This window comes from Drosophila obscura, unplaced genomic scaffold (assembly GCF_018151105.1).
Source record: "Drosophila obscura isolate BZ-5 IFL unplaced genomic scaffold, ASM1815110v1 contig_37, whole genome shotgun sequence".
Lineage (NCBI taxonomy): Eukaryota > Metazoa > Arthropoda > Insecta > Diptera > Drosophilidae > Drosophila > Drosophila obscura.
In genome coordinates this window covers 2,093,039-2,117,280 of record NW_024542825.1, presented here as the reverse complement: position 1 = coordinate 2,117,280, position 24,242 = coordinate 2,093,039, and the positions used below count along the sequence as shown (strand labels likewise).

General features: G+C 50.0%; 1 protein-coding gene across 1 annotated transcript in view; it reads right to left on the bottom strand.

Moving 5' to 3' along the window:
* Nucleotides 1-824: 824 nt before the first annotated feature.
* The window catches only part of LOC111073518 (protein dachsous), an 86,705-nt gene continuing 63,287 nt past the window's right edge, over nt 825-24,242 (bottom strand). The window contains 10 exon segments of the mRNA XM_022365854.2: nt 825-4,643; nt 5,759-6,467; nt 6,469-7,036; nt 10,869-11,241; nt 11,311-11,733; nt 11,871-13,032; nt 16,438-16,940; nt 19,199-19,670; nt 20,072-20,667; nt 22,517-23,225. Coding sequence (XP_022221546.2) covers nt 1,129-4,643; nt 5,759-6,467; nt 6,469-7,036; nt 10,869-11,241; nt 11,311-11,733; nt 11,871-13,032; nt 16,438-16,940; nt 19,199-19,670; nt 20,072-20,667; nt 22,517-23,225 — 9,030 coding nt within the window. The 3' untranslated portion in view covers nt 825-1,128.

The following is a 24,242-nucleotide window of genomic DNA, read 5'->3' as shown; positions in this document are numbered from 1 at the left end:
CAACGTAAAGAACAAAATTGCCAGAAAATAAATAAATAAATATATATTTTTCCTGTATAGAATTTCAATATGCAGGCTTAAGGTTTCAGTCTAATGTCATATTTTTGTGTGGAATATAAATAATAGAACTTATAATATTCCTCGCAAGATTTATTTATTAATTAAAACCTTTTTTTGTGCCTGAAAAATAATTTTGAAAAATATATAAAAAAAAAAATATGCACATCATTTAAAGCTTTGTCGAAGAAGGCAGATTATTTTTTTGTAAAGCTTAAAAGAACTTTTTTGATTCGATAATTAATTTGCATAGTAAGTTTTACTTAATAGAACTCAAAAATTTCTAGGATTTGAATTTATTATTAATCCTAACAATTCGTAACTCTTTTTTTAAGTATTGTATTTTTTCTGCAAGATTTATTTATTAATTGAAACCTTTTTATGTGCTTGAAAATAATTTTCGAAAAATATAAAAAAAAAAATACACACAATTTAAAGCAGTGTCGAATAAGGCAGATTTTTTTTTTTTAAAGCTAAGAAGAACTTTTTCGATTCTATAATTTTTTCATTGTAAGCTTTACCTAATAAAAGTGAAGAATTTCTACGATTTAAATTTATTAATATTCCTATTAATTCGTAATTCTTGCTTTAAGTATTGTATTTTTTTCTGTAGCTTTTAAATTTAGCATGTTAAATAAACAAATATTTAAAATATTACGCATAAATTAAAAAAAAATTTAAAATTTAAATAAAAAATTTAAACAGATGCATAAATTTAAAAAAATGTAAAAATTTAAAATTTAAACAGATGCATACATTTTAAAAATTTAAAAATTTAAACAGATGCATAAATTTAAAAATCCCCCAATCTGCTGGAGACTCTGCTTGAAAATCAGTTCTAACTTTTTCCGAGTGTAATTACATCTATCGTATTTATTATGTATATGGGATATCGTGCCTATCTATCATATCAGTATATATACAACATTAATGTGTGTGTGTGTGTGTGTGTGCAAGGGTGAATGTGTCTGTGTGTGTGCGTGGATGGTGGATGGGGTGGTGGGGGTGCAAGTAATACTATGATGCATGCACAGCGCTGCTCAGGACTGGAATCCTTCTCTGCTCCTCCTATCACATCCTTGTGCCCACATTGCCCCGCTGCGTGGGCTGTGGCGGCGGTGCATGGCCATGGCGGGGCAGCGACACGTGTGGCAGGTGGGTGGGCGGACCGCTGCCCAGCGGCGAGATGGAGGGCGAGCGTGTGGCCAGCGGCGAGAGCGATGGCGAGAACGAGGGCGACATGGCCGAGGAGGTGCTGAAGCTGCCGCTGGCCTCGTGCCCAATGGGCGAGCGGGGCAGGCCCCCGGCCATGCTCAAGTGCGGCGGCAGACGCATCGGCAGATTGATGGCGCGTGGCGCCACACTCGTGAGCAGCGGCGGTGGAATGTGGGTGGGCGGTGGCGGCGGTTTCAGCACCACACTGCCCGCCCCCGCCGACGAGTGCGAGGAGGAGTGCTTGCTCTTGGCGGACGAGGAGGCGCCACTGCCGCTGTGGCCACTGTGGCCGCTGTGCTCCGACATGGTGTCGTCCTTGAGCCGCGCTATCTCCGAGAAGACGTGCGCCAGCGGCTGGTACTGCGGCCCCCAATCGAGCAGATAGTCCCAGTTGTAGCTGCCCGTCAGCTCCTCCTCGCTGTGCACAATCGAGCTGAGGGATCCGCCCACATTGCTGCCGCCCACCACAACGGGCACGGGCACCGGCACCTCGCCGTAGCTGCCCATCATGGCCGTGCCGTGGCCGTGGCCGGTGATGGGCCCCGTGCCCATGGTGCCAATGCTGCCCGCCGTCGTTGCCGCATCATCGGCACTGCTGCCACGTTCGGAGCCGCTGCCGCCGCCGCCGCCGACGCCGCCTCCATTGCCGCCGGCGACGTCGTTGAGCTTCGCGTAGATGAGATTCGTGATGTCCGAGCGGGCGGTGGCCGCATCCTCGTCGTGGAACATGTGCAGCGAGTCCACCATGGGCATGGTCATGGGCATTGGCATCGGCATGGGGTGGCTGCTGCCGGCCATGCTGGAGGCGCCACCGCCGCCGCCGCCACTGCCGCTCGGATCGTGATCCACGATGCCCAGACGCGCCAGATACTCCTGTGTATTCTGCACGGAGATGTCCGAGATGCGACCGTCATCGCTGCCACCCGCACCACCGCCGCCACCGCCGCCGCCGCCGCCGCGCTGATGCAGCGGTCCCTCGTTGATCATGCGAATCTCCTCGTCCTCGCCATCATCCTCGGCCGAGCCGCGGCCACTGGAGCCCGACTGCTCGGAGCCGGATAGCTCCGAGGTGGTGGCCGCACCGGAACTGCCCGCATGCGGGCCAAAGGGCGGTATCTCGTCGTATTTCGGCGGCGCAAACTGTCCGGAGGCGCCTCCAGCCGCACCGCCGGAGATGCCGCCCCGTATGGGTATCGTGTCGAAGGCGCTGGGATCCACGTAGCTGTTGGAATTGCCCACGCCCACCGTCTCCGTGCTGAGGTGGGGCTTGACGACATTCCGCGGCTTGCGGCTGCGCATGTGCACAAAGAGGAAGATGCCAGCGGCGGCGCAGAGCACCAGCAGGAAGGCGATCAGCAAGCCAATGGCCCAGTCGCCCATGGTGCCGCCGCCGCCGCCAGAGCCGCCGCCAGAGCCGCCGCCATTGATGCCCGAACTGGCCAGATTCGTGCCCGGATGTGCCAGCGGATCCAGGGCAATCTCCACCACGGCCATGGCCGTCAGCGAGTTCTGTCGGCCCGAGGACGCGGATATCACGAGGCTGATGTCGCGCCCGTCGTGTGCGCCCAGACTGGCGGCGTCGTCGTCGAGCTTCAGCTTGCGCTTGACCAGCACCGCGCCACTGCTGCGATTCACCTTGAAGTGGGTGTGCGGCGCACTCAGCTGGTAGACGACACGTCCGTCGGGTCCACTGTCCGCATCCGTGGCCGTGACCTGCCCCACCACGAAGCCTTGCGGCAAAGCGGCCGCGGCGGGCAGCACAAAGCGGTACGTGCGCTCCGAGAACTGCGGCGCAAACTCATCCCGCGACTCGATCTCGACGCGCACGGCGACGCGTGCCGCCTTGCCGCCCATGTCGCTGGCCCGCAGCTCCATGTCGTAGCGCTGACGCTGCTCATAATCGAAGACAGCCGTCGCGGTGACCAGGCCCGACTGCGAATCCACGCGGAACAGCTTCCAGGAGCTGTCATCGCCGGCAGCGGCGGCCAGGCTGTAGTTGAGGGCGCCAAAGGGACCGCGGTCCAGGTCGCTGGCATGCGCCCGGAACACGCTGCTGCCCAGCGGCTCGTTCTCCGCGACGAAGTGAACGTACTCCGAGAGCGGGAACCTGGGCGCGTTGTCGTTCTCGTCGTGCAGCGCCAGGTGGAAGGGCTGCAGGCTGCAGAGCGGACGCGGATGGTGGCTGTCGCAGGCGCGTATGATCAGCTCATAGCTGCTGGCGCCGCTGTCGTAGTCCAGGCGATTGTTCACGAACAGCACGCCCGACACCAGATCGATGGTGAACATGTGCTCGTCGTTGCCCGAGGTGATGTCGTAGACCACCTCGGAGTTGGGCGAGTTCTCCTGGTCGGCATCCAGGGCCACCAGCTGGGCAATGGAGTAGCGCAGCGGCGCCAGCTCGCTGATCTCCGCCTCGTACTTGGCGCTGCGATCGAAGATCGGGAAATTGTCATTGGCATCCAGCACAGTGATCACTACGGTGATGCCAGCGCTTGAATTGGCTGGGGCTGTGGCTCCGGCTGTCCCTCTGTTGACCAGCAGACGCAGCCTGTACAGATCGTTGCGCTCGCGATCGAGCGGCTTCACCAGCACAATCGCCTTCGATTGGCGAAGCTCGAAGGCGGCCTCCTCGTTGCCGGCCGCAATGACAAACGCCTGATCCTGCACATCCTGCGCGAGTTGCAGCACCACGGCACCCAGAGGCGCCGCCTCGCTGATCTGTGCGCGATACTGCGTCTGCTGGAACTGTGAACGCGCCGCGCCACTGTCGCTGGCCTGCACTCGGAGCAGCGTTGCCCCAGTCAGCGGAAGTTTGCCGCCATCTCGGGCCAGAATGCGCACAAAGTAATCCCCGCTCGCGGATTCGGGCAGCGGCAGGCGACTCATGTTCACAGACACCACACCACTGGCAGCAGCCACCGAGAATCCCTCGATGGGTGGTTCGATGGAGTACTGTATCCTGGAGTTGCTGCCCTCGGCATCCGCATCCGTGGCATTCACCGAGAGCAGCTCCAGGTCCAGCGACAGACTGTCGGCCACCTCGGCCACGGCGGGCAGAATGGCAAAGTAGGCGGGCGGCTGCTGGGCCAGGAATATCGGCGCATTGTCGTTCTCATCGTTCACGCGGACCGTCAGCGTGGTTCTTGCCTCGTGCGCCGCATCGGAGGCAATCACCTCCAGCTGGTACTCCTGCTGCTGTTCGTAGTCCAGGCGCCGCCGCAGCACCAGCTTCCCGCTGTAGCGATCCAGGGCGAAGAGCGTGAGGCTCTCGTCATCCACCGAGGAGTCACTGACCAGGCGGTACGTCAGCGTGGGATGAGTGTCCACGTCGTTGGCAGAGATGGAAGCTATCACGGCGCCGAGTTCGGTTGCTAAAGCAGCGAAGAAAAGAGATATGGGTAAAGGAAAAAGTGTTAAGTGAGGAATGCAGCAGGGGCATGGGAGTATATACTCGTATCTATGGATTCAGTTCTTTACATACCCTTGCAGCCTGTGAAAATCTTTTAAGTCTATAAAAAAAAACGAGAAGGAACGTGTCAGTCGCTTCGGGGGACGCCACTCTACTTTTATACCCGTACTCATTCAGTATATAAATTTTTGAGCTTTTGATTTATGTAGAAGACGGACGGACAGACGGACGGACAGATATGGCTATATCGAATCAGGGCAATACTCAATACTCTCTTAAAGCTGGACTTCCCTTGGGGCGTACGAATTATTGCACGGGCTTCACATGCGAAAGAAATTGGTGTTCGATTTTTTATATTTTTATATTCCGCGTTCACGTATGCCTGGCTTTAAAAAGATTTTTATTTAAACACTCAATAATACCAAGCAGTTTTCATAATTTAACGAGAAGGAACATGTGAGTGGCTTCTCGGGACGCGACTCTACTTTTAGAGCTTATGATTTATGTAGAATTTTGAGAATAAAAACAAATTTTAAATATATTTATTTAAATATGCAAATCAGCTATTTAAAATTTCCAAAATTTAATCAGCTATCAGCTGTAATTTTTGTTGTAATTTACGGATCTTAATTTGGTATTTTTGGGTTTTTTTTTTTTTAGCTATTTCATATTAAAAATATTCTAATTTTTCGGGTCGCATGTTGTTGGTATTTCAAATTGAGTTTTTTGTTATTTTATAACGATAACTGATCGATAATGGGAAACTTTGATATGGAATTACTTCGGCATTCGAAGAATTTGCTAGAAATGCGCTATGGGAGCGTATAGAATGGGATTGGATAGGACCATAGGGCCTATAGGATAAAGGTATAAGGATAAGTATCCGTGTCTGTTTTCTATAAATAGCTCTTTCTCAATTGGGGAGATTTGCATACAAAAATTCATGAAATTAGCCAGAAAGTCTCTCCAAAAAATACAACTTATAGAACGTTTTAGCTGCAGCTCCTAGGGTATTTAATGCCTCCATTTAGCCCTATATATATCCAGTATTAATAGTTATAGATGGCTAGGACTTACCTTCGCTGACGCTCACTAGGTTATTGGGCGGAAACGTGGGCTGATTGTCGTTGACATCGACGATCTGCACCCGAATGGTGGCGGTGCCCGTCATTTGGGGCACGCCCTCGTCCGTGGCGATGATCTTCAGGCTGTAGACATCACGAATCTCGCGATCGAGGACGATGTTCGTCTTGACGATGCCACTGAAGGCGGGCTCGATGACGAAGGCGTTGTCGTGGTTGCCATCGACGATGTGGTACCGCAGGCGGGCATTGGCGCCCGCATCGGCATCGAAGGCCTGCACCTGGGCCACGAAGGTGCCCTTGCTGTTGCCCTCGGCGACGGTGGCCACGAACTGACGCTGCGAGAACTGCGGACTGTTGTCGTTCTCGTCCTCCAGCTCGACAATGAGCTCCGCGTAGCTGGCCAGGAGGGGCCCATCCGCGCTGCGCGCTGCGATAACGAGGCGCAGTTCATTCGGCTGGGTGCTGGCGAGGGCAAAGGATGTGGCGGCCAGGGCGCGCTGACTGCGTGTGCCATTGCGATCCTCTGCGGCCGCAGAGGGATCCTCTGTCACCAACTGCTCGTAGTGCATGGCCCGGCCGCGACTCAGGGCCGCCAGTGTGGGCGTGGCAAAGCGATCGTAGTCGAGCAGCGCGGGATTGGCCACACGAATCTCGCCCGAGGCGGCGTCCAGCGAGAAGATGCCCTCATCGTTGCCAGCGCCCAAAGGAGAACTGCACCTTCTGGCGGCGTCCATCGCTGCGCACGGCCACCACTTGGAGGAGTCTGCTGCCCGTTGGGGAGTTCTCGCGCAGCTTCACTCTGTAGGTCTCGTTCTGGAAGCGCAGCACGGGCGCACCCGGTGGCGCCTCGCCCACCAGCAGCTCGATCAGTCCGACACTGCTCTGTGGGGGATTTCCCTTGTCCCTGGCGATCACCTCCAGCTGCAGCAGTCGGCCCGATTCGCTGGCCAAGCTCTGGCTGGCACTCAATGCGCCCGTATTGGGATTAATGCGAAACTTGCCTCCAGCCTCCGCTTTGAGCGAGTACAGCAGCTCCCCGTTGAGGCCCTGATCGGCATCGTGGGCCTGCACTTTGAGCAGCGTCTGGCCCGGCTGGATCAGGGCGGGCACCTGGCCGATATAGGGATAACGCTCGAACACCGGATGATTGTCGTTCACATCCAGGACATTGATCTGCACGGGCACACGGGCGGCTCGGACCTCGTAGCGCCCGCCATCGGTGGCCAGCACCATGAAGCTGTAGCTCGACTGAAGCTCGCGATCGAGTTTGCTGTTGGGAGAGGGTGAGGGGAAATGGGAAACGTTTCAATTAGTGGTGGGGCATGGGAGGATGAGCAGACGCCTCTTGCGACGCTAATTAGATATATATTTTCTTATATTTTATTTTTTTATATATATATAATCGTAAGCGCAATCGTAATCGTAATCCTAGCCATAATTAACCACACGAATGGATGTGCAATTGATCCAGCAACAGACAGAGAGAGGGGGTGGGGAGTGGAGGACTCTGTCTGACTGGTAATTAAGTCATTTGTTGGTGGAATGGCAGACGGTGGTGCACACTCCATTCGCATTAGCATTCGCTGGAGTAATCCGTGGCAGGCCCCCATTCTTTGCAGCTATCGCTATCATGCAGCTCCCTCCCCTTCACTGCACTCCACGCTGCACTCTGCACATGGGGCAACATGTTTGCTGCCACAAATAATAAACCAAAATGATTACAATCCTCTCCTCTTCCTTGGATTCGTTTGCAGCAGCCTCTGCCACAGCCACTGCCCTGTCCTGCCCTGTCTCTGCCCTGTCTCTGCCTTTGCCTCTACCCTGCCACTGCCACTGCTCTACCCTGTCCTTCCCTGCCCTGCTGCTCTGTTGCATGTTGGCCAATAAAACGAATTTAGCAAATTACAAGCTCATCCCGTAGCCAAGTCCAAGTCCGAGGCCTAGTCTGGTCTGTGCTCTGGTCTGAGCTCTGGTTGTGGGCCATTTTATGAATTGAATCAGTCAAAGTGAGGGAAAGGCTACAGCTACAGCTCCAAGCTCGAGAGTTGTGCCTTGTCCAATGCCTTGGACCCATGTCCCCTCCATTCCCATTCCCATTCCCAATCCCCCTTGCCCCTTGTGGCTTTGAAACAACAGCAGAAATGCTTTCAAGGGTCAGTCATCAGTCGCTGTTGTTGTCGTCTGCCTCCTCGCTTGCTGATCATCAGACGGACGTAGGGAGCTACGAACAAGCAAAGGAATGGGTCTGGGTCTGGGCCTAGGCTCTTGGCTGCTTGTCCATCGCCAGTCCGTCAGTCAGAGCCAGATCTCTGGCTAGGCGGCCGACAACAAAACCAAAAAAAAAAAAGCAAAAGAAACTACGAGCAACAACCGGACAAGCGGCAGGGCGACAAGGCGGCAAGGCGCATTTTTGTCTTTTACTGTGGCAATACCCTAACGCCCCACAGAGGGTATATGGACTATTATGGCAGCTTGATTTATCGAAATTCCTTTCTAATAATTATTTAAATATTTTATTTACAGGACACACAGTTCGTAGAGCGAAAAGGAATGATCGTGGAGGCACTTATGCCTTGAGAAAAAAAGGTAGGAATGATTTTTTGTATATTTTTGAGCAATTTCTTGCAAGGATTTTGGGCTGCTGCCATCATGGCCATATTTTACTTATTTATTTTACTTATTTTGCTGCCATTTAGGCCTTGAAATTTGTGCTGGAATTTTCGCTGCACATGCAAATTTTTTGGTTAAATATTGCACTATGAGACATCAGCTATTGCCTCCTGTCTAACCCTATTTACTCTCCATTGATGCCAAAGATTTAGCTATGAAACGAATTTTGAACTCATTTCAAGCTGAAATTTGCTTAAATCTCTTCTGAAATCCCTTCTGAAATCCCTTCTGAAATCCCTTCTTGCTGCAGGTCCACACAACCCACAAGTTTTGGTTCAGCGCTGAAGGCTGCGTGGTCCTTTATGGTCTCAAATAAATGACTTTCCGTTTAATTCTACTAAACATGAGATACAAACACGAGCCATTGCTCTGCAGCTGTGTCGCTGTTAGGGTATTTATAGTCTCTAGCATTCCTTTGTGGGTTTCTTTTTGGTTTTTTTGTTTTTTTGTTCGTTGTAGTCCCAGTTCTGCGACCGCGAAAGTCCAAGTCCCAATACCAAATCCAAGTCCAAGTCCAAGACTAACAACAACGTCACGAATTGTCTGTCTGTCCCTCTGTCCCTGTCTGTCTGTCTGTCTGATTGTCTGCTCTACAATTCTGCTCTGTGTGCCATTACCTCTCCATGTGGCAGGCAACCAGGCAGGCTCTCTGTTCATGCCACTGCCATTGCCATTGCCATTGCCACTGCCCCATCCTCTGTCTTTTTTTTTTTTGCGCTCTGTGGTCTGTTCTTAAGTCCAGTCTCACTCCCTCTCGCTCTGTCTCTTGCTGTATTTTTTTTTTTTAGGTTTTTTTTTGTGCATTTTGGTGGCGGGGATTTCGTTTTTATTGTTTGCCGACAATCAGCGAAAGATAAAAATTGGTACATGACAGCGGATCGCGTTTGTATAAATGGCAACACTGACGCTACTGTCATTTCAAGTGCCCCCGCTGCACCATGCCCCATGCCCCATGCCCCATGCCACCCTCTCCCCTCACAGAACTCCCTGCCACTGGCATTGGGGCCCCCATTGGCCGGAACTGCACCAAAAAGAGCTATGTCAGACGGAACAAGCAATTGTTGTCATCATTGATTGTCAATAAGCATAAATCTGCTCCAGAGGGGTCCCAGGTCCCGCTCCAACTCCAAGTAGCAGTCACAAAAAAAACCAACAAAAAAAGGAACGTGGAGAACGCGAAGAACGCGAAGAACGGATACCCATTCAGGTCTGGGGCGACTCAACTCTGAATCCAAATCCGCATCCAAGTCCAGCTCCAACTTCAGCTCCACCTTAAGCTATTTATAGGAATGCGTGCGCTGTCTGTAGGAGAGCAATGGATGGGCTCAAGCGGGGCGCTGGCTGAGGTGGCTGACAGCAGACGAATCCCCGCAACATTGTTGCAGTGTGTCGCAGTGCGTAGGATGCACTGGGCCCAGTGCATTACCATGCTGCATTAGCCCCATTTCGCCGTTCCGTTGCTTGTTCTTGAGGAAATTATGGCAATGTTTTTTTTTTTTTTTTTTTTGAGCTGCTTCGAGCGCGTCCTTGCTGCAGATCAAGGTTTCAGATAAGATCCGAAGCGATACATTGACTCCTCCTCCTACTCCTACTCTCCTACTATTACCACTACTACCACTCCTACTCAAAGGAAACACCACTCCTCTGCTGCCTTTGGGGGGAGCACTCCTCCTCCACTCCCTTGTGGAACCAATTCAGTAAGCCTTAGGCAGCCCCAACCCCACTGCTCATTTGGGTCAAATCTAGGGGAACGAGTGCCCTTTGAATGGTTTTCGATATTTTTGTGCAGTTTTTACTTGTAACTATCAATCTAATATATTTTTTTTTAATTAAGAATTTACTTTATTATTAAATATTTTAAAGCAATTAATTTTTTTTTGAAATGTTTTTACCTATTTGGTAGTTTTTAATTATTATTTAAAAACTACCAAATAAAATAAAATTAATTAAATTAATTAAATAATGATTAAAAACTACCAAAAAAAATAAGAAAGTGCTAAAAACATTTAAAAAAAAATTAAATGCTTTAAAATATTGAATAATAAAGTAAATTCTTAATTTTAATGTTTTATATTTATTATTTTTTTATTTATTTATTTATTATTATATATATATCTAGATCTATATATATAGATATATATATTATTATTTATTATATTATTTATAATTTTTTAAGTATTTTTTTAGTATTCTTTGTCACTTCAGTATTTTTATTACTTTCAAAATATTTCCGAATTTTTGTTTGTTTTTTTTTTTGTAGTTTTTGTATCTCTGTGTATATTTTAGTATTTTCACTCTCTGATTCTTTCTGGCACTGAAGCTACTACTAAAGATAATCCTCCCTGCATCTAGTATTTTGTTTAGTATTTCTAGTATTTCCAACCGCAATATTCAGTCGCACTTGTCATACAAAATCAATGTTCAAAACTCACCCAACGGTCGTAATGAGGCCGCTCTTGCTGTCGATGGCGAACTGCCATTGTGTCTCATTGGCCAACGAATAAACCAGACGCGCATTGACGCCCAGATCCGCATCGGTGGCCTTGATCCGCACGACGCTCGCCCCAATGGGCGCATCTTCCGCGACGCTTGCCACATACTTGGCCAGCTCGAAGCGCGGAGCATTGTCGTTTTGGTCCTCCACCAGAACGGTGATGTTGCAGTGTCCCTGGCGACTGTTGGGCTGACCGCGGTCCGAGGCCTGCACCTGGAGCGTGTAGCGGGAGTGCTGCTCCCGATCGAGCGGGCGACAACTCAGCTCCCCCGAGCGGGCATCGATGCTGAACTTGTTGCCCAGATTGCCGCCTGCAAAGTGGGTGGGAAGGGTTCAAGGGTTTGGCTCTCAAAAGAAGCGCAGTTCCAGCTAGATCTCACCTGTGATGCTGTAGATGATGTCCGCATTGGCGCCCTCGTCCACATCGCTGGCCACCACCGTATGGATGACGCCCGCCTCGCTGTTCTCTGGCACCGAGAGACCGTAGCAAGAGCCCGCACGAAACTCGGGCGCATTGTCGTTGACGTCGCCAATCGTTATGATCACGGTGGCCACATCGAAGTGCTGGCCGCTGTTGCTCTCCGCGGCACCGCTCTCTGAGGATCGCTGCTTGCGCACAGCGGCTGCCGAGGCGGAGGCGGCGGCGCTGGCCAGTCGATTGGCATCACGCACGTAGATGGGCAGGATGTAGCTGCTCTGTGTCTCACGATCGAAGGCTCCGCGCGTGGTCACAATGCCACGCTGCCAGTCCACGTGAAAGCGATCGTCGGCAATGCCCGAGGGAATTTCGTAGCTCAGATTTGCTAAGAGACAAAAGGAGAGCAGAGGCGATGGCAGGTTAGAGCGATTTATAATCGATTAATAATCGATTTATGTAGATTTCTATCGAACTAGATATCGATAGCTTCGATATTTGGGCAGATTAAACTGTTTTCCTTACCATTTTCACCACCATGGAAGGACTTTGCGCTGACCTGCAGCACAAAGCTGCCACTGGGCACATTCTCCAGTATGGTGGCACGATAGACGGCCTGCAGGAAGCGCGGCGGATTGTTGTGGCTGCCCTGGACGAGCAGCTGCAGGCTGAGTGTGCTCCTCTTTGGCTCCGGCAGCCCGTGATCGCTGGCACTGATCAGCAGCGTGAAGCGTCCATTCTTGTCCACATCCTCGGTGGCAGGCGGCAGGGACTTAACTAACTCTATCACACCCGTCGCTGGGCTAATGCGAAAGCGTCCCTCCCCATTGCCGCGCTCAATGTCGTAGGTGAGGCGTCCGTTCTCGCCGGCATCGCGGTCCAGCGCCACAATGTGCGCCACCGTTTCGCCAATGCGCGTGGCATCGCTCAGGTAGATGGAGGCGGCGCTGCCGCCCCTTGTGCCGGGCGACACAAACTCTGGGGCATTGTCGTTGACATCGAGGACGCGCAGGCGCACCGTGACCGACGTTTGCAGGCGTTCGCTGACATTGGAGGACTGATCCAGGGCCTGGACAATCAGCAGGTACTCGGGCACGGCCTCAAAGTCCAGCGGCGCCTGCAGGCTGAGCGAGCCGGTGAGCGAGTCCAGCGCAAAGACGGGCAGCGCCAGCTCCTGGGTCTCGTTCATCAGCGGATAGTAGCGCAGCAGGCGGTACTGCAGCTCCCCGTTGGTGCCCGTGTCCGCATCGCTGGCCGTAAAGTTGTGCACAATGGCGCCCGGGGGCGTCGCTTCGCTCACCCGCACATCGATGGGGTCCTGCGGCCAGTGGGGGGCATTGTCGTTGACATCGGCCACCTCGATCTTGACGGTAATGGCGCTGCTCTGCGGATTGTTGCTGGCCGTTGTGTCCAGGGCGCGTATCTCCAGCCGAAACTCGGACTGCAGCTCGCGATCCAGCAGGCGCGACACCACCAGATTGCCCGTGTGCCGATCAATGTCGAAGGCGCCCTCGATGAGGTCCTTGGTGAGCGGATTCAGTGTGTATGTCACACGCAGCTCATCATCCGACGAATTCGAGTCCTCCACACTGTTGTTGTTGTTGTCGTTGTCGTTGTCCAGCAGCAGCAGCCGCTCGCTGGGCGTTATGGAGCCCACCACATGGCCCACATTGGCGTCCTCTCGTACCTGGCGGAGTGTGTGAGGAGAGTGCGGAGAGTGGGGGGGGCACAATTATAGATTATTTTTGTGGCTTATTAAGAACAGAAAAAAAAACGAAGGAGAAGAAGGAGAACGAATGGCAAGCGGATGAGCGGTCCGGAGAGGCCTGAGAGGATGCTCCATTTGGGTGAGACTTGTTGTTGGTTGGGTCGCTGCAACGCAATGTTGTCCGCAGTATCTTAATCTCAACAACAGTGTTGAAAATCCAATCTTAAAGCAATAATTCATACTTCAAGATTACGAAGGCAGCAAACATTTAAAAATTTCCGCCACATATTCCCCCGCCGCGTCCGCGCTTGACTCCCATGCCAGCAGCAGCAGCAGCAGCAGAGGCAGCGGCAAAGGAAGCAGCCAAAGCAACAGCAAAAAAAAAAGAGCAGAGTGGAGCAGAACAGAACAGAACAGAACCCCAAACAGTCCAGTCCAGTCCAGTCTTGGGTCTTGGGTCTCCAGTTGTCCGTTCCCATTCCACGGCCAGAAACAGAGACAGAGAGACTGAGAGACTGAGAGACAGAGAGAGAGTCACAGCGCAGTTCATGGCAAATGGCATTAAAAAGAAATTATGCATTCCGACCGAACTTGGCGGCCCCGAAAATCACTGAAGAAAAATGTGTGGCATATGCAGGAAGAGCAGCAGCAGCAGCAGGAGGAGGAGCAGCAGCAGGAGGAGTAGGAGCAGCAGCAGCCAGCAGGAGGAGCAGCAGCAGGAGGAGGAGGAGCAGCAGCAGCAACAAGCGGGGCAGTGAGGAGGGGAAAGGAAAGACTCTTTGGCTTGGGTTATTTGCAGCAGAAGAAACTCCGCACAAGAATTTAATATGCAAAACCGCAAAAACCGTTCAGAGGTCTCCAAAAAACCAAAAAAAAAAAAACAAAAACAAGAACATAAGACAAAGGCACAGAACCTGAACGGAGTGACAGATACCCTGGAAATGGGAAATGGGAAGAGTACTCAAAGTACCCTTAAATTAACAGTGTTAAATTAATTGGGAAATATCTGAAGCATTTATTTATTTATTTTATCATTTATTCCCAGCAGCTATTTATTCCCTTTCTTATTCTTTCTGTTGCTGTTTGTGGCTGAAATTTGTATGAAAAATTTAAAAGGTTTAAAGGAGTTTGCTGGCTTTAATTAATGAAATCTTTTAGGCTTGTGTTCAATAGTAGTAGAAGCTAAAAGTGCACATTAATACAGCAAATTAACTTTGTTTAACTATTAATATGAATATATTTAATTCATATTTTTTGAATGATTAAATTAATGAGTTCCTTGGCAAAGTGATCCTTACCAGGAGAGTAATGCTACAGGGAGCAAAGATGCGGAGTTTGTGGGAAACTGTAACCAATTTAGAGACTAATTCACACAGAGTGTAGATGGATATATTACAGTGAAGAAAGGATATAATTAGGCAACGATCCAGGCTTCCTAGGTGCGGTTTGCAGAGAGATATGGATCAACCAATCAAGGGAATCTGCTGCCCGATGCTAGACACATTTTTACACATATGGATAACTAATAATTATAATTATTATTATTAGAAATTATAATTAAGGCAATTTATATGCCTCCCAGTAACCGCAATGCCCTACTTTAGTCAGGGTATAACTCAAAGGGTATATATGTACATATATGAAAAACATAAAAGGTTCTCCACTGTCTGGGGTTTTGTCTTTGGGTTTTTGAGGCCCTCCCCCTCTCTCTCTCCCTCTGTCTGTATATGTGTGTTTGGTAGTATCTTTTTTCATACAAAATCATTGCGAATATTCTTGTTCTTGTATGTTGCTGGTTGCTGGTTGTTGGGTCGCCAAAATGGAGACACAAAAATGACAGTCACGAGATTTATGCCCCGCCAAGATTACGCAGTTGGCTGCCTGCTTCTCAAAGGAGAATGCAGCGTGGTGGAGGAAGGGGGTGCTCTTTTTTTTTGTGTCCAAAGGATACCCAAAAAATACGTTAAACTAGCGACTACCCGGGCTGGGGTGGAGGGGGTGAAATTATGCACACACAACTGCCACAAAAATGGCGCATGATTTGTTGTGCGCTTTTATGGCAAAAAACAAAATAAACAAAAAGAAAAAGAAATAAAAAAAAAAAAAAAAAAAAAAATAAAAAAATAAAACCCAATCTTGGTGGCAGCCTCTGGGCAACTAGTCGGTAGGGGAATTGCTTAATTACATTGGATTTATTTGTGGCAATCCGTCGCTGAGTAATTGGCATCTCTGCGCTGAAGCCCAGTGAGAGAGCCCTGAGAGCCTTTTGAGAGCCTTTTGAGAGCCTCTTCTCGCATCTCCATCAACATCTCCGCTCGTGGTGCTGTCGCTGGTGCTGTTTGCTGGTGCAACGCCAACGCAAAGAACAAAAGGACAAGGCGGCGGAATGCAACGGTGGGGGGTGGGGGGGGGGAATGGAATCAAAGGCAGCGCGCCGACACAACGACGACGCAACGAAATGTGTCAATTTTAATTGTGGCCGAAGCGGATTTAAGGGAAGACGAGGTCCCGACCTGGACCGGCTCTCGAGAGGCAATTAAATGCATGTCAAAGCGTCCCAGCCATCACACAGTGTGGCTGAGGCAGGAGAAGCAGGGGAGAGCAGAGGCGCAGCTTGGCTCGGCTTGGCTCGTCTCTGTGGCTGGGAGTGGGCCTGGGGACTCGTCTCAACTCCAGAGAGACACAAAGAGAGAGTGATGTGGCGCGGGGTATGCAAAACATGTGCGAATCGAACGTGATAAAAATGTTAAAGGGCTCTCTTCCCCTGCCCTGTCGCTGCCCCAGCACGCTGCAGCAGATGCCAAAATCTAAGCAGGCGAGGGCAGCAGGGCTCTCCCTTGCTCTGTGGCATCAACTGACGTCTCGAATCGCACTTAATAGGCCCTGGGACTGGGACTGGACTCGAGACTTGTCACAGTGCATGGTGACAATTACGCGTGGAGGAGGAGCAGAAGTAGGAGGAGTAGGAGTAGGAGGAGGAGGAGTAGGAGGAACTCCTTCCCAGGGCTTTGTTGAATGCAAATCGCGACACTTCCCACGTCTCTGACATCTGCTTCCGAGGCAGTGGCTGAGTCGTGTTCTTGGCCATTGTCACGTGAGAGACTGCGGCTGCTGCCACAAATCATCTGCAGGCACAAAGGCAGGCGACAAACGCGCACCTCACGACCAGGAACCAGGAACCAGCAACAAGCAACAGGCAACAAGCAACGCGCCTCGTGTAAAACTAGAAGCGTCAAATAGACAAAAGTTTTCCAGGAAAACACTGCCAGAGACGCGCATAAATCTGTGGCCGGGTCAGGGCTGGGTCTGGGCTGGGTCTGAGCTGGGTCTGGGCCGGGTCAGGGCTGGGTCTGGGCTGGTCTGCTGGTCTGATCTGTTACTCACCCTGAAGACCAGGCTGGAGCTGGTGAATGTCGGCCGATTGTCGTTGAGATCGAGCACCTCGACGCGCAGCATTCGCAGCGTCTCTTTGGGCGGCTGGCCGCCATCGGTGGCAGCCACACCCAGCCGATAGATGCTGCGCTCCTCGTGATCGAGGACAACGCGGGTGCGAATGACGCCCGTGGCGGCATCAATGCTGAACAGGCCGTGACCGTCCGAGTCGCGACCCTTCACGATCGAGTAGTTGATGGATGCATTCTGGCCGTGATCACGGTCAGTGGCCCGGATGCGCACCACCTCCGTGCCGGGTGGCTGCTCCTCGCGCACACTGACCACATCCTCCTGGGGATCGGCTATCTCCGGCGCATTGTCGTTCACATCGCTGACGTGCACGCGCACCGGCACACGGGCACTGCGCATGGGCGTGCCCTGGTCGCGCGCCTCCACCACCAGATCGTACAGCGCACGCAGCTCCCGATCGAGCGGCTCCCGCGTCGAGATTTCACCTGCAACACACACACAAAAGAGAGAACAGAAGGAGGTGAGTGTGAGTGTGCTAAATGGGTCGCAGCTGATGATTGATGGTGGCTAGAAACAAGTTCCACTTGCAGCTAATTATTATTGGGACATATTTCGAGATTTTTACACTAGAAATAATCTAAAAAAATGTTGGATAATGTGAGCTTGTGCAGCTATAGAGAATTCTGTGAATTTGCATTAAATACGGGGAATATACAAAAGGAATATGATGTATTTACGATCAAGATTATCAAACGAAACTTTACTTAATGCCTCTTCAAAGTTCCATTACAATCAGACAAAATTAAAATAAAATACAGGGAATATATGTATGATGAAAATGTGCCTCGAAAAAAGTCTTTACTGAAGATATTCCAAGGAAACTTTACACAAAAATACTTAAAAGATTAATAAACTATTTTGCAAAGTTTCAGCATAGCCGGAGGAAATATAAAATAAAATACGACGAATATATGATCAAAAAAGTGGCTCGAAAAAATAACTTAAAAGTTCCCTAAACTATTTTGTTAAGTTTCATCAAAATCAGGGGAATATACGCTGATATATGATGCATATATAATGAGGATAATCCAACAAAACTTTACACAAAAATACCTAAAAGATTAATAAACTATTTTGCATAGTTTCAGCATAATCGGAGGAATAAATAAAATACGACGAATATATGAATCGAAAAAGTGGCTCGAAAAAATAACTTAAAAGTTCCCTAAACTATTCTGTTTAATTTCATCAAAATCGAAGGAATATATGTATGTTGATATATTGAATAAAATAAATATAAAATAAAATACGAGGAATATATGGCCAAAAAGTGACTCGAAAAATATAACGTTTTTCTGAAGATATCCCAACAAAACTTGGCACAAAAATAATTTAAAGTTCCCTAAACTATTCTCTTAAGTTTCATCAAAATCGGGGGAATATGAAATAAAATACGGGAAATATATGTATGATTAAAAAATGCCTCGAAAAAATAAAGTTCTTCTGAAGATACTCCCACAAAAATTGGCATAAAAAATACTTTAAAGTTCCCTTAATTATTCTCTTAAATTTAATCCAAATCGGAGCAAGATATACTGATATATGATGCATATATAATGTATATATATATGACGAAAAATTGCCTCGAAAAAATAACGTTTTTCTGAAGATACTCCAACGAAACTTTACACAAAAATACTTTAAAGTACCCCAAGCAATTCTGCAAAGTTTCATCAAAATCGGAGGACTATATGCTGATATATGCTGCATATATAATGAAGATATACCAACAAAACTTGGCACAAAAATAATTAAAAATACTTTAAAGTTCCCCAAAAAATTCTGCAAAGTTGCATCAAACTCTGACAAATATTTCATAATATTGCAGCATGTGGCACGTGTGTGTGCCTGGTTCCTGTAGCAGCGTTTAGAGGTGTCCTAACTGGGTCGCCGATGATTAATGTGCAAGCGGTAAACCAGTTGAACGGGGAACGAGCAACCAGCAAGGATTAGCTGCACGAGAGATTTCCATATTTAATTTAAATGAGCCACAAAGATCTGCGGTGGCCAGGAGACGGGAGAGAGTCTAGTCTAGTCTCTCTTTCTCTCTCTCTCTCTCGATCTGTTGCGCCCCAAGCGGACACGGACACGGACACGCAGTGGCTGGGGATGTCAACCCAATGATATTCCATTGACGGATGAGCTGACAGCGTTAAAACTGTTGTTGCTCAAACACTAATGGTCATGCGGTACAGGCCGCCGCGCATGCCCGCCCCATGTATCCAGCTACCAATCTCATCTGGAGGCTCCAGCTCCAGCTCCATCCATGCCACATCGCAAGCATCAGCTGCCGCGCCACCATATCGTAAAGAGATCGCATTTTATCGCTTGCACCGATCGTCGTTACGAGAACAGGTTTCCACGGCCAGCCAGCCAGCCAGGGAGCGATGCGCGTTTGATCTATGAGGCAGAGCGACATTCAGGAGAGTGGAGCATGCAGCATGCTGCATGTGGCATGGAGAGCTGCTGTTGCCTTTGAGGAGCAGTAATGAATGACCGTGGGTCATGGCTGGTGGCTTGACAGTTGCCACCGCCACCGCCAGAGCCAGAGCCAGAGCCACCGTCGCACCACATTGAGTGAGTTGTTCGTCGTGGATGCAGGCAGGCAGGCAGGCAGGCAGGCAGCCGCAGCCCCCCCCGATCTCAGCCGTAATTTATGGCCAAAGGAAGACGCAATGCTCACCTGTGACGGGATGCACCTGGAAGCTGCTGTTGGCCGGCAGCAGGCTGTAGCGCACGGCAGCGTTCTCGCCCACATCCAGATCCCTGGCCGCCACCACACCCACAACCGAGCCGCGGCGCAGATTCTCCTCGATGCTGAACTCATACTGGGCGCGCTGGAAGCGCGGATCATTGTCGTTGGCATCCAGCACACGGACCACAACGCGTGTCCTGGCATGGGCCGCCGGTGTGCCATTGTCCGTGGCCAGGATGATGAGCTGGTAGCGATCGCGCGTCTCCCGATCCAGGGGCGCTCTCAAGTAGATCCAGCCAGAGTTGGGAAAGATGCCAAAATGCAGGGCCACATCGGAGGCGGAGGCAGCACCACCCGAAGTGGCTGTGGCTGTGGCATTGTCCGCGCCGGCATCCACAATGCGATACGTAATCCGGGCATTGTTGCCCGTGTCCAGATCTGTGGCATTCACCTGAACGATCTGCAAATGCAAGACAAAAGCCAGTTAGTAGATTCTTAAGGAGGGGCCAACCATCAATCACTCGGCTCTCGGCTCTCGCCGGCTCTCTGGAGGAATGGAATGCCCCAGCCCCAGCCCCAGCCGCATCCGCATCCGCGGACCGAACGAGTTTCCGCGATGCCAAAGATATGGAAGGTGATTTTATGATCTAAAAACTAGTTCCAGGAGTGTGCTGTGGAGTGCTCAAGCTCAAGCTCTCCTGGGTGTTGAGAGATATTTTAAACAAGATATGACTGCGGCCCAAGCGTGACTTTTAGTGGCTGTTAATCAAATTTATGTTGAGCATTTAGTTTGCATTACGCACAAATTTATTCGCCCCCAATAAAGCACGAAAAGCTGCCCCACAGTCCTGGGCCCCTTACCTGAGAGTTTACGGCGCGCGATTCGGACACATTTACGGCGTACTCGTCGCGCTCGAACACGGGCGGATTGTCGTTGACATCCTGCACATCCACCAGAATGGTCAGATTGGTGGCCAGCGGCGGCACGCCACCATCGCTGGCGGTGACAATCAGCGCGTGACGCTGCGCGGTCTCGTAGTCCAGATGCTGCGACAGCACCAGATGCCCCGAGCGCGCATCGATGGCAAAGAGCTGCTGCTGCTTCTCGGGCGACTGTAGGCTGTAGGTCACCTGGCCGCTGCTGCCCGCATCCTTGTCGTGGGCGTGTGCAGCGTAGAGGGGCGTGCCCAGATCGGCATTCTCCGGCACCGAAATGCGCACCAGACTCGCCTCGAACTCCGGCGCATTGTCGTTGACGTCCTCCACCTCGATGTTCACCTGGGTGTGCCCGTAGACGGGCGGCTCGCCCAGCGTCGCCTGGATGTTGAGCAGCACCTGTGCCTTGGCCTCGTGATCCAGCGGACGGGCAATGCGTATGTTGCCGGAGCTGCCCTCGATGCTGAAGTAGCCGTCCGGGTCGCCAGAGTAGATCGAGTAACGCACGGGACTCCGCTGGGCTGTTTGGGGGGCAGAAGAGCAGAAAATAAATATAAAAACACATTCAGCGAATGACTTGGAGGAGTTGATGGAACTTTTTTGGGTGAAATTAGGAGCCGAGCGGCTGCTCATTAAAAGCAATTCAAAGAGCTCCAAACCGAAGCGAGGCGAAGCGAACAAAGGCCTCGCAATGAGTTGCAGGAACAATAGAAGCAGCAGCAGCAGCAACAGCATCGAACAGAAGAGATTGACACATGAGGCAGTGGCAGAGAGCGGCAGGCAGGCAGGTAGGATGAAGAATGGAGCCCCATTGGAATGAAAGGAAGTGCACACGGCACAGGCACAGGCAGAGGCACTGGAACAGGCGAAAGCAGCAGCAAATTAAACCGCAAAATCATTTTGCATAGCCAGCGATCGTCTGTGGCCCCCCCTGGCCCTGCCCCACCTGCCCCACCACATGGGCCCTTGTGTTTCGTGTGGCTTTTTGGGTCTTTTGGTCTTTGGGATTTCGAGGCTCAATGACGAGTTCGAGTTCGAGTCCGTTGATGGGTGCAGATTTCTGCCGAAATTTGCGTTTGAAGTGTTTTGCTTTTGCTTTGTTGCACAAAGAAAGAAAAGACAGAGAGAGACGAGATGGGAGCCCAAAAAGACCTCCACTTGGGTTGCATGTTCCTTGCTTTCTGTGTGTGTGTGTGTGGAAGTTTCTTTTTTAGGATTCATAGCATACTCTTTTTATGGCAGAGCGTATAGGGATTTATGAGCAGAAGGAATTGCAGACAAAAAGATTTTAGATGTGCAAAAATAGAAAATCTCTCCCTAGAGTCCTGCTGTGGACAGTATTTATATTGAAAATATACAGAACTATTATAATATTTATTAATATTATATATTAATTATTAATATTTATATATATTAAAATATATAACTGCCCAAGGTAATCCTAATTGGATTTTTAATATTTCGAACATTTTATATGTGTATAAATAGAATGCAGCTGCCTAGAGCCGTTCTGTGGGTAGTATTTATATGGAAAATATACAGAACTATTATAAAAAACATATCCAAAAACATATAACTGCCCAAGGTAATCCTAATTGGATTTTTGATAGTTCGAACATTTTAAATGTGCATAAATAGAAAATCCGTCCCTAGAGTCCCTGCTGTGGGCAGTATTTATATTGAATATATACAGAACTATTATAAAAATATATACAAAAAAATATAGCCCCCCCAGGTAATCCAATTCAATTTTTGATAGTTCGAAATTCGAAATTCGATTTTGACATTTGTGAAGTTTCATCAAAGTCGGCAGACTATATGTGGAATTATAATGAAAACTTCAGTGAAACGTTGGATAATGCAAGCTTGTATATCTATCAAAAATGCTGTAACGTTGCAGCCAAATCGGCGGACTATATGTTGAAATATGATGAATATACGATGAAAATGTGCCTCGAAAAAAATGTTTTTCTGCATTTAATTCTATGAAACTTTAGACAGAGCTACACCAAGGGGTTTTACAGCAATTACAGAGGTTTCATGCAAATCGGACTGCTATATTTAAGATATATAAATCCCGGAAATCTCTCAAAAACCCCGCTCCTTTATTTCTGCCAGGGTATTTCCACATTCGGTGGCTCTTTTTTTTTGGGGTGACTTTACAAATTTTATTTTAATTCTTGCGTCCGCCGCTGTGTCCGTTAGTGCCGCGTCCGTCCGTCTGTGTGTCCATCATATGCGCATATTTTGGTTTCCAGCTCACTGAACTAATGAATGCGTTCCACAGGCAAGAAGAGCCAAAGAATCCACGAATCACAGAGGAAGGAGAAGGAGCAGGGAGGGGGAGGGGGCTATGGGTAAAGCACTCACCAGTATCGCCGCTTGTGGCTATCACAGAGCCGACAACGGTGCCGCGCGGAATATCCTCCTTGACGTAGTAGTTGTAGCGGGCCTTCTCGAAAATCGGCGGCCGTTGCTGGGCATCGATGATGCTGAGAAAGACGACGGCATCGTGGCTGGTGCGCAGACCGCCGCCGTCGGTGGCCGAGATGTTGAGCATGTGCATCGGCTGGGTGCGCACGGACAGCGAGTCCGGCCGCGTCACGAATATCTCCCCAGAGGAGCGATCGATGCGAAAGATGCCCGCCTCATTGCCCGCCACAATGCGGTACGACACCTGGCCAAAGCTGCCCGAATCCGCATCGGTGGCCACCACCGCCACCACGGGTATGCTCACAGCTGCCGCTGCCGCTGCGGCTGCGGCTGCGGCCGGGGCAGCCTGTGTCGTCGGCGGCGACTCCTTCAGCGAGACATTGTACTCGCGCGGATAGAACACCGGCCGATTGTCGTTGACGTCCGTCAGCTGCATCTTGATCATGGCCGTGGTGCTGAGGCCGCCACGATCGGTGGCCAGCACGGGAAACTCGTAGCTGCTGCGCCGCTCAAAGTCCAGCTCGCCGGCAATGCAAATCTCGCCGGAGGCGGAGCGCACCTCGAACTCCGTCAGGTGCTTGAAGCCCTCGCCCAGCGTGTAGTTGACCATGGCATTTACACCGCAGTCCGGATCACTGGCAGAGACCTGAAAAGGGGGAGAGAAGGGATAGTTTTTGATTAGGAATAAGTTGGAATAAGTTTAATAAATTTAATTAAATTTTTAATGCGCTAAAACTAGGCTGGGAAAAAGAGAATATAGTGGGCCCGAAGCTGTAGAGCTGCCCACCACTTGAGTACGCAATTTTTGCCATCTTCACTTAAGGAACAGAGCCACCTCTCTCCCTGTCCCACCCTCCCTCGCTCACTCTTTTCCACCCTCCCTCTCCCACTCTCTCTCTCTCTCTGCCAATTACAAATGAAGTTGTCAAAAATTTAAATTTGATTTACAGCCAGCGCCTCGTTCTCGTACGGATTTATCTGCGCCTCCGCCTGCGCCTCCGCTTCTGGCTCTGGGTCTCCTCTGATTTTTTTTTGGAGCTTAATTTGGCAATTTGTTATGCTCGGGGGGCCCCCAGGCGGATCATCATGAATCGGATCGGGCGTATCGGGCGATGTGTCAACTTAAGTTTGCGGTTGGGTCAGAGGACTCTCCACTCCAGCAGCCGACTACCGGCACAGCCGAGGCGACTCCCGCTACCGGAATGAATCACAGATATTGGGCCTTAAAGGGGCCACAGAGAGGGTTCGGTTCGGTTGGGAGCATTGACCCCTTTTAATGGCTGCCAATTAGTTGGCATTTTGCGTAATCGACATTTGCATTCTGTTGGCCTGTCTTCGAGTGGAGAGACGAGACAAGAGAGAGAGAGAGAGAGAGGAGAGAGAGAGAGAGTGGAGTCGAGTGGAGTTGCCCCTATAAATAGCCTGAAGAGCGGGGGCCATCGTTGGATTTTGACGCCAACGAACAAGCGAACCAGCAAATCAGCAATTAAAACTGTCATTATTTCACTTTAAATAGGCAAACAGCCACAGAGGTAGGAGGTAAGGAGGCAGCAGGCAGGAGGCAGCAGGCAGCAGGCAGGAGGCAGGAGGAGGCAGCAGGCAGGAGGCAGCAGGCAGCAGGCAGTAGACTGCAACCAGGACTGGAACACAGAGTGATTCCCTT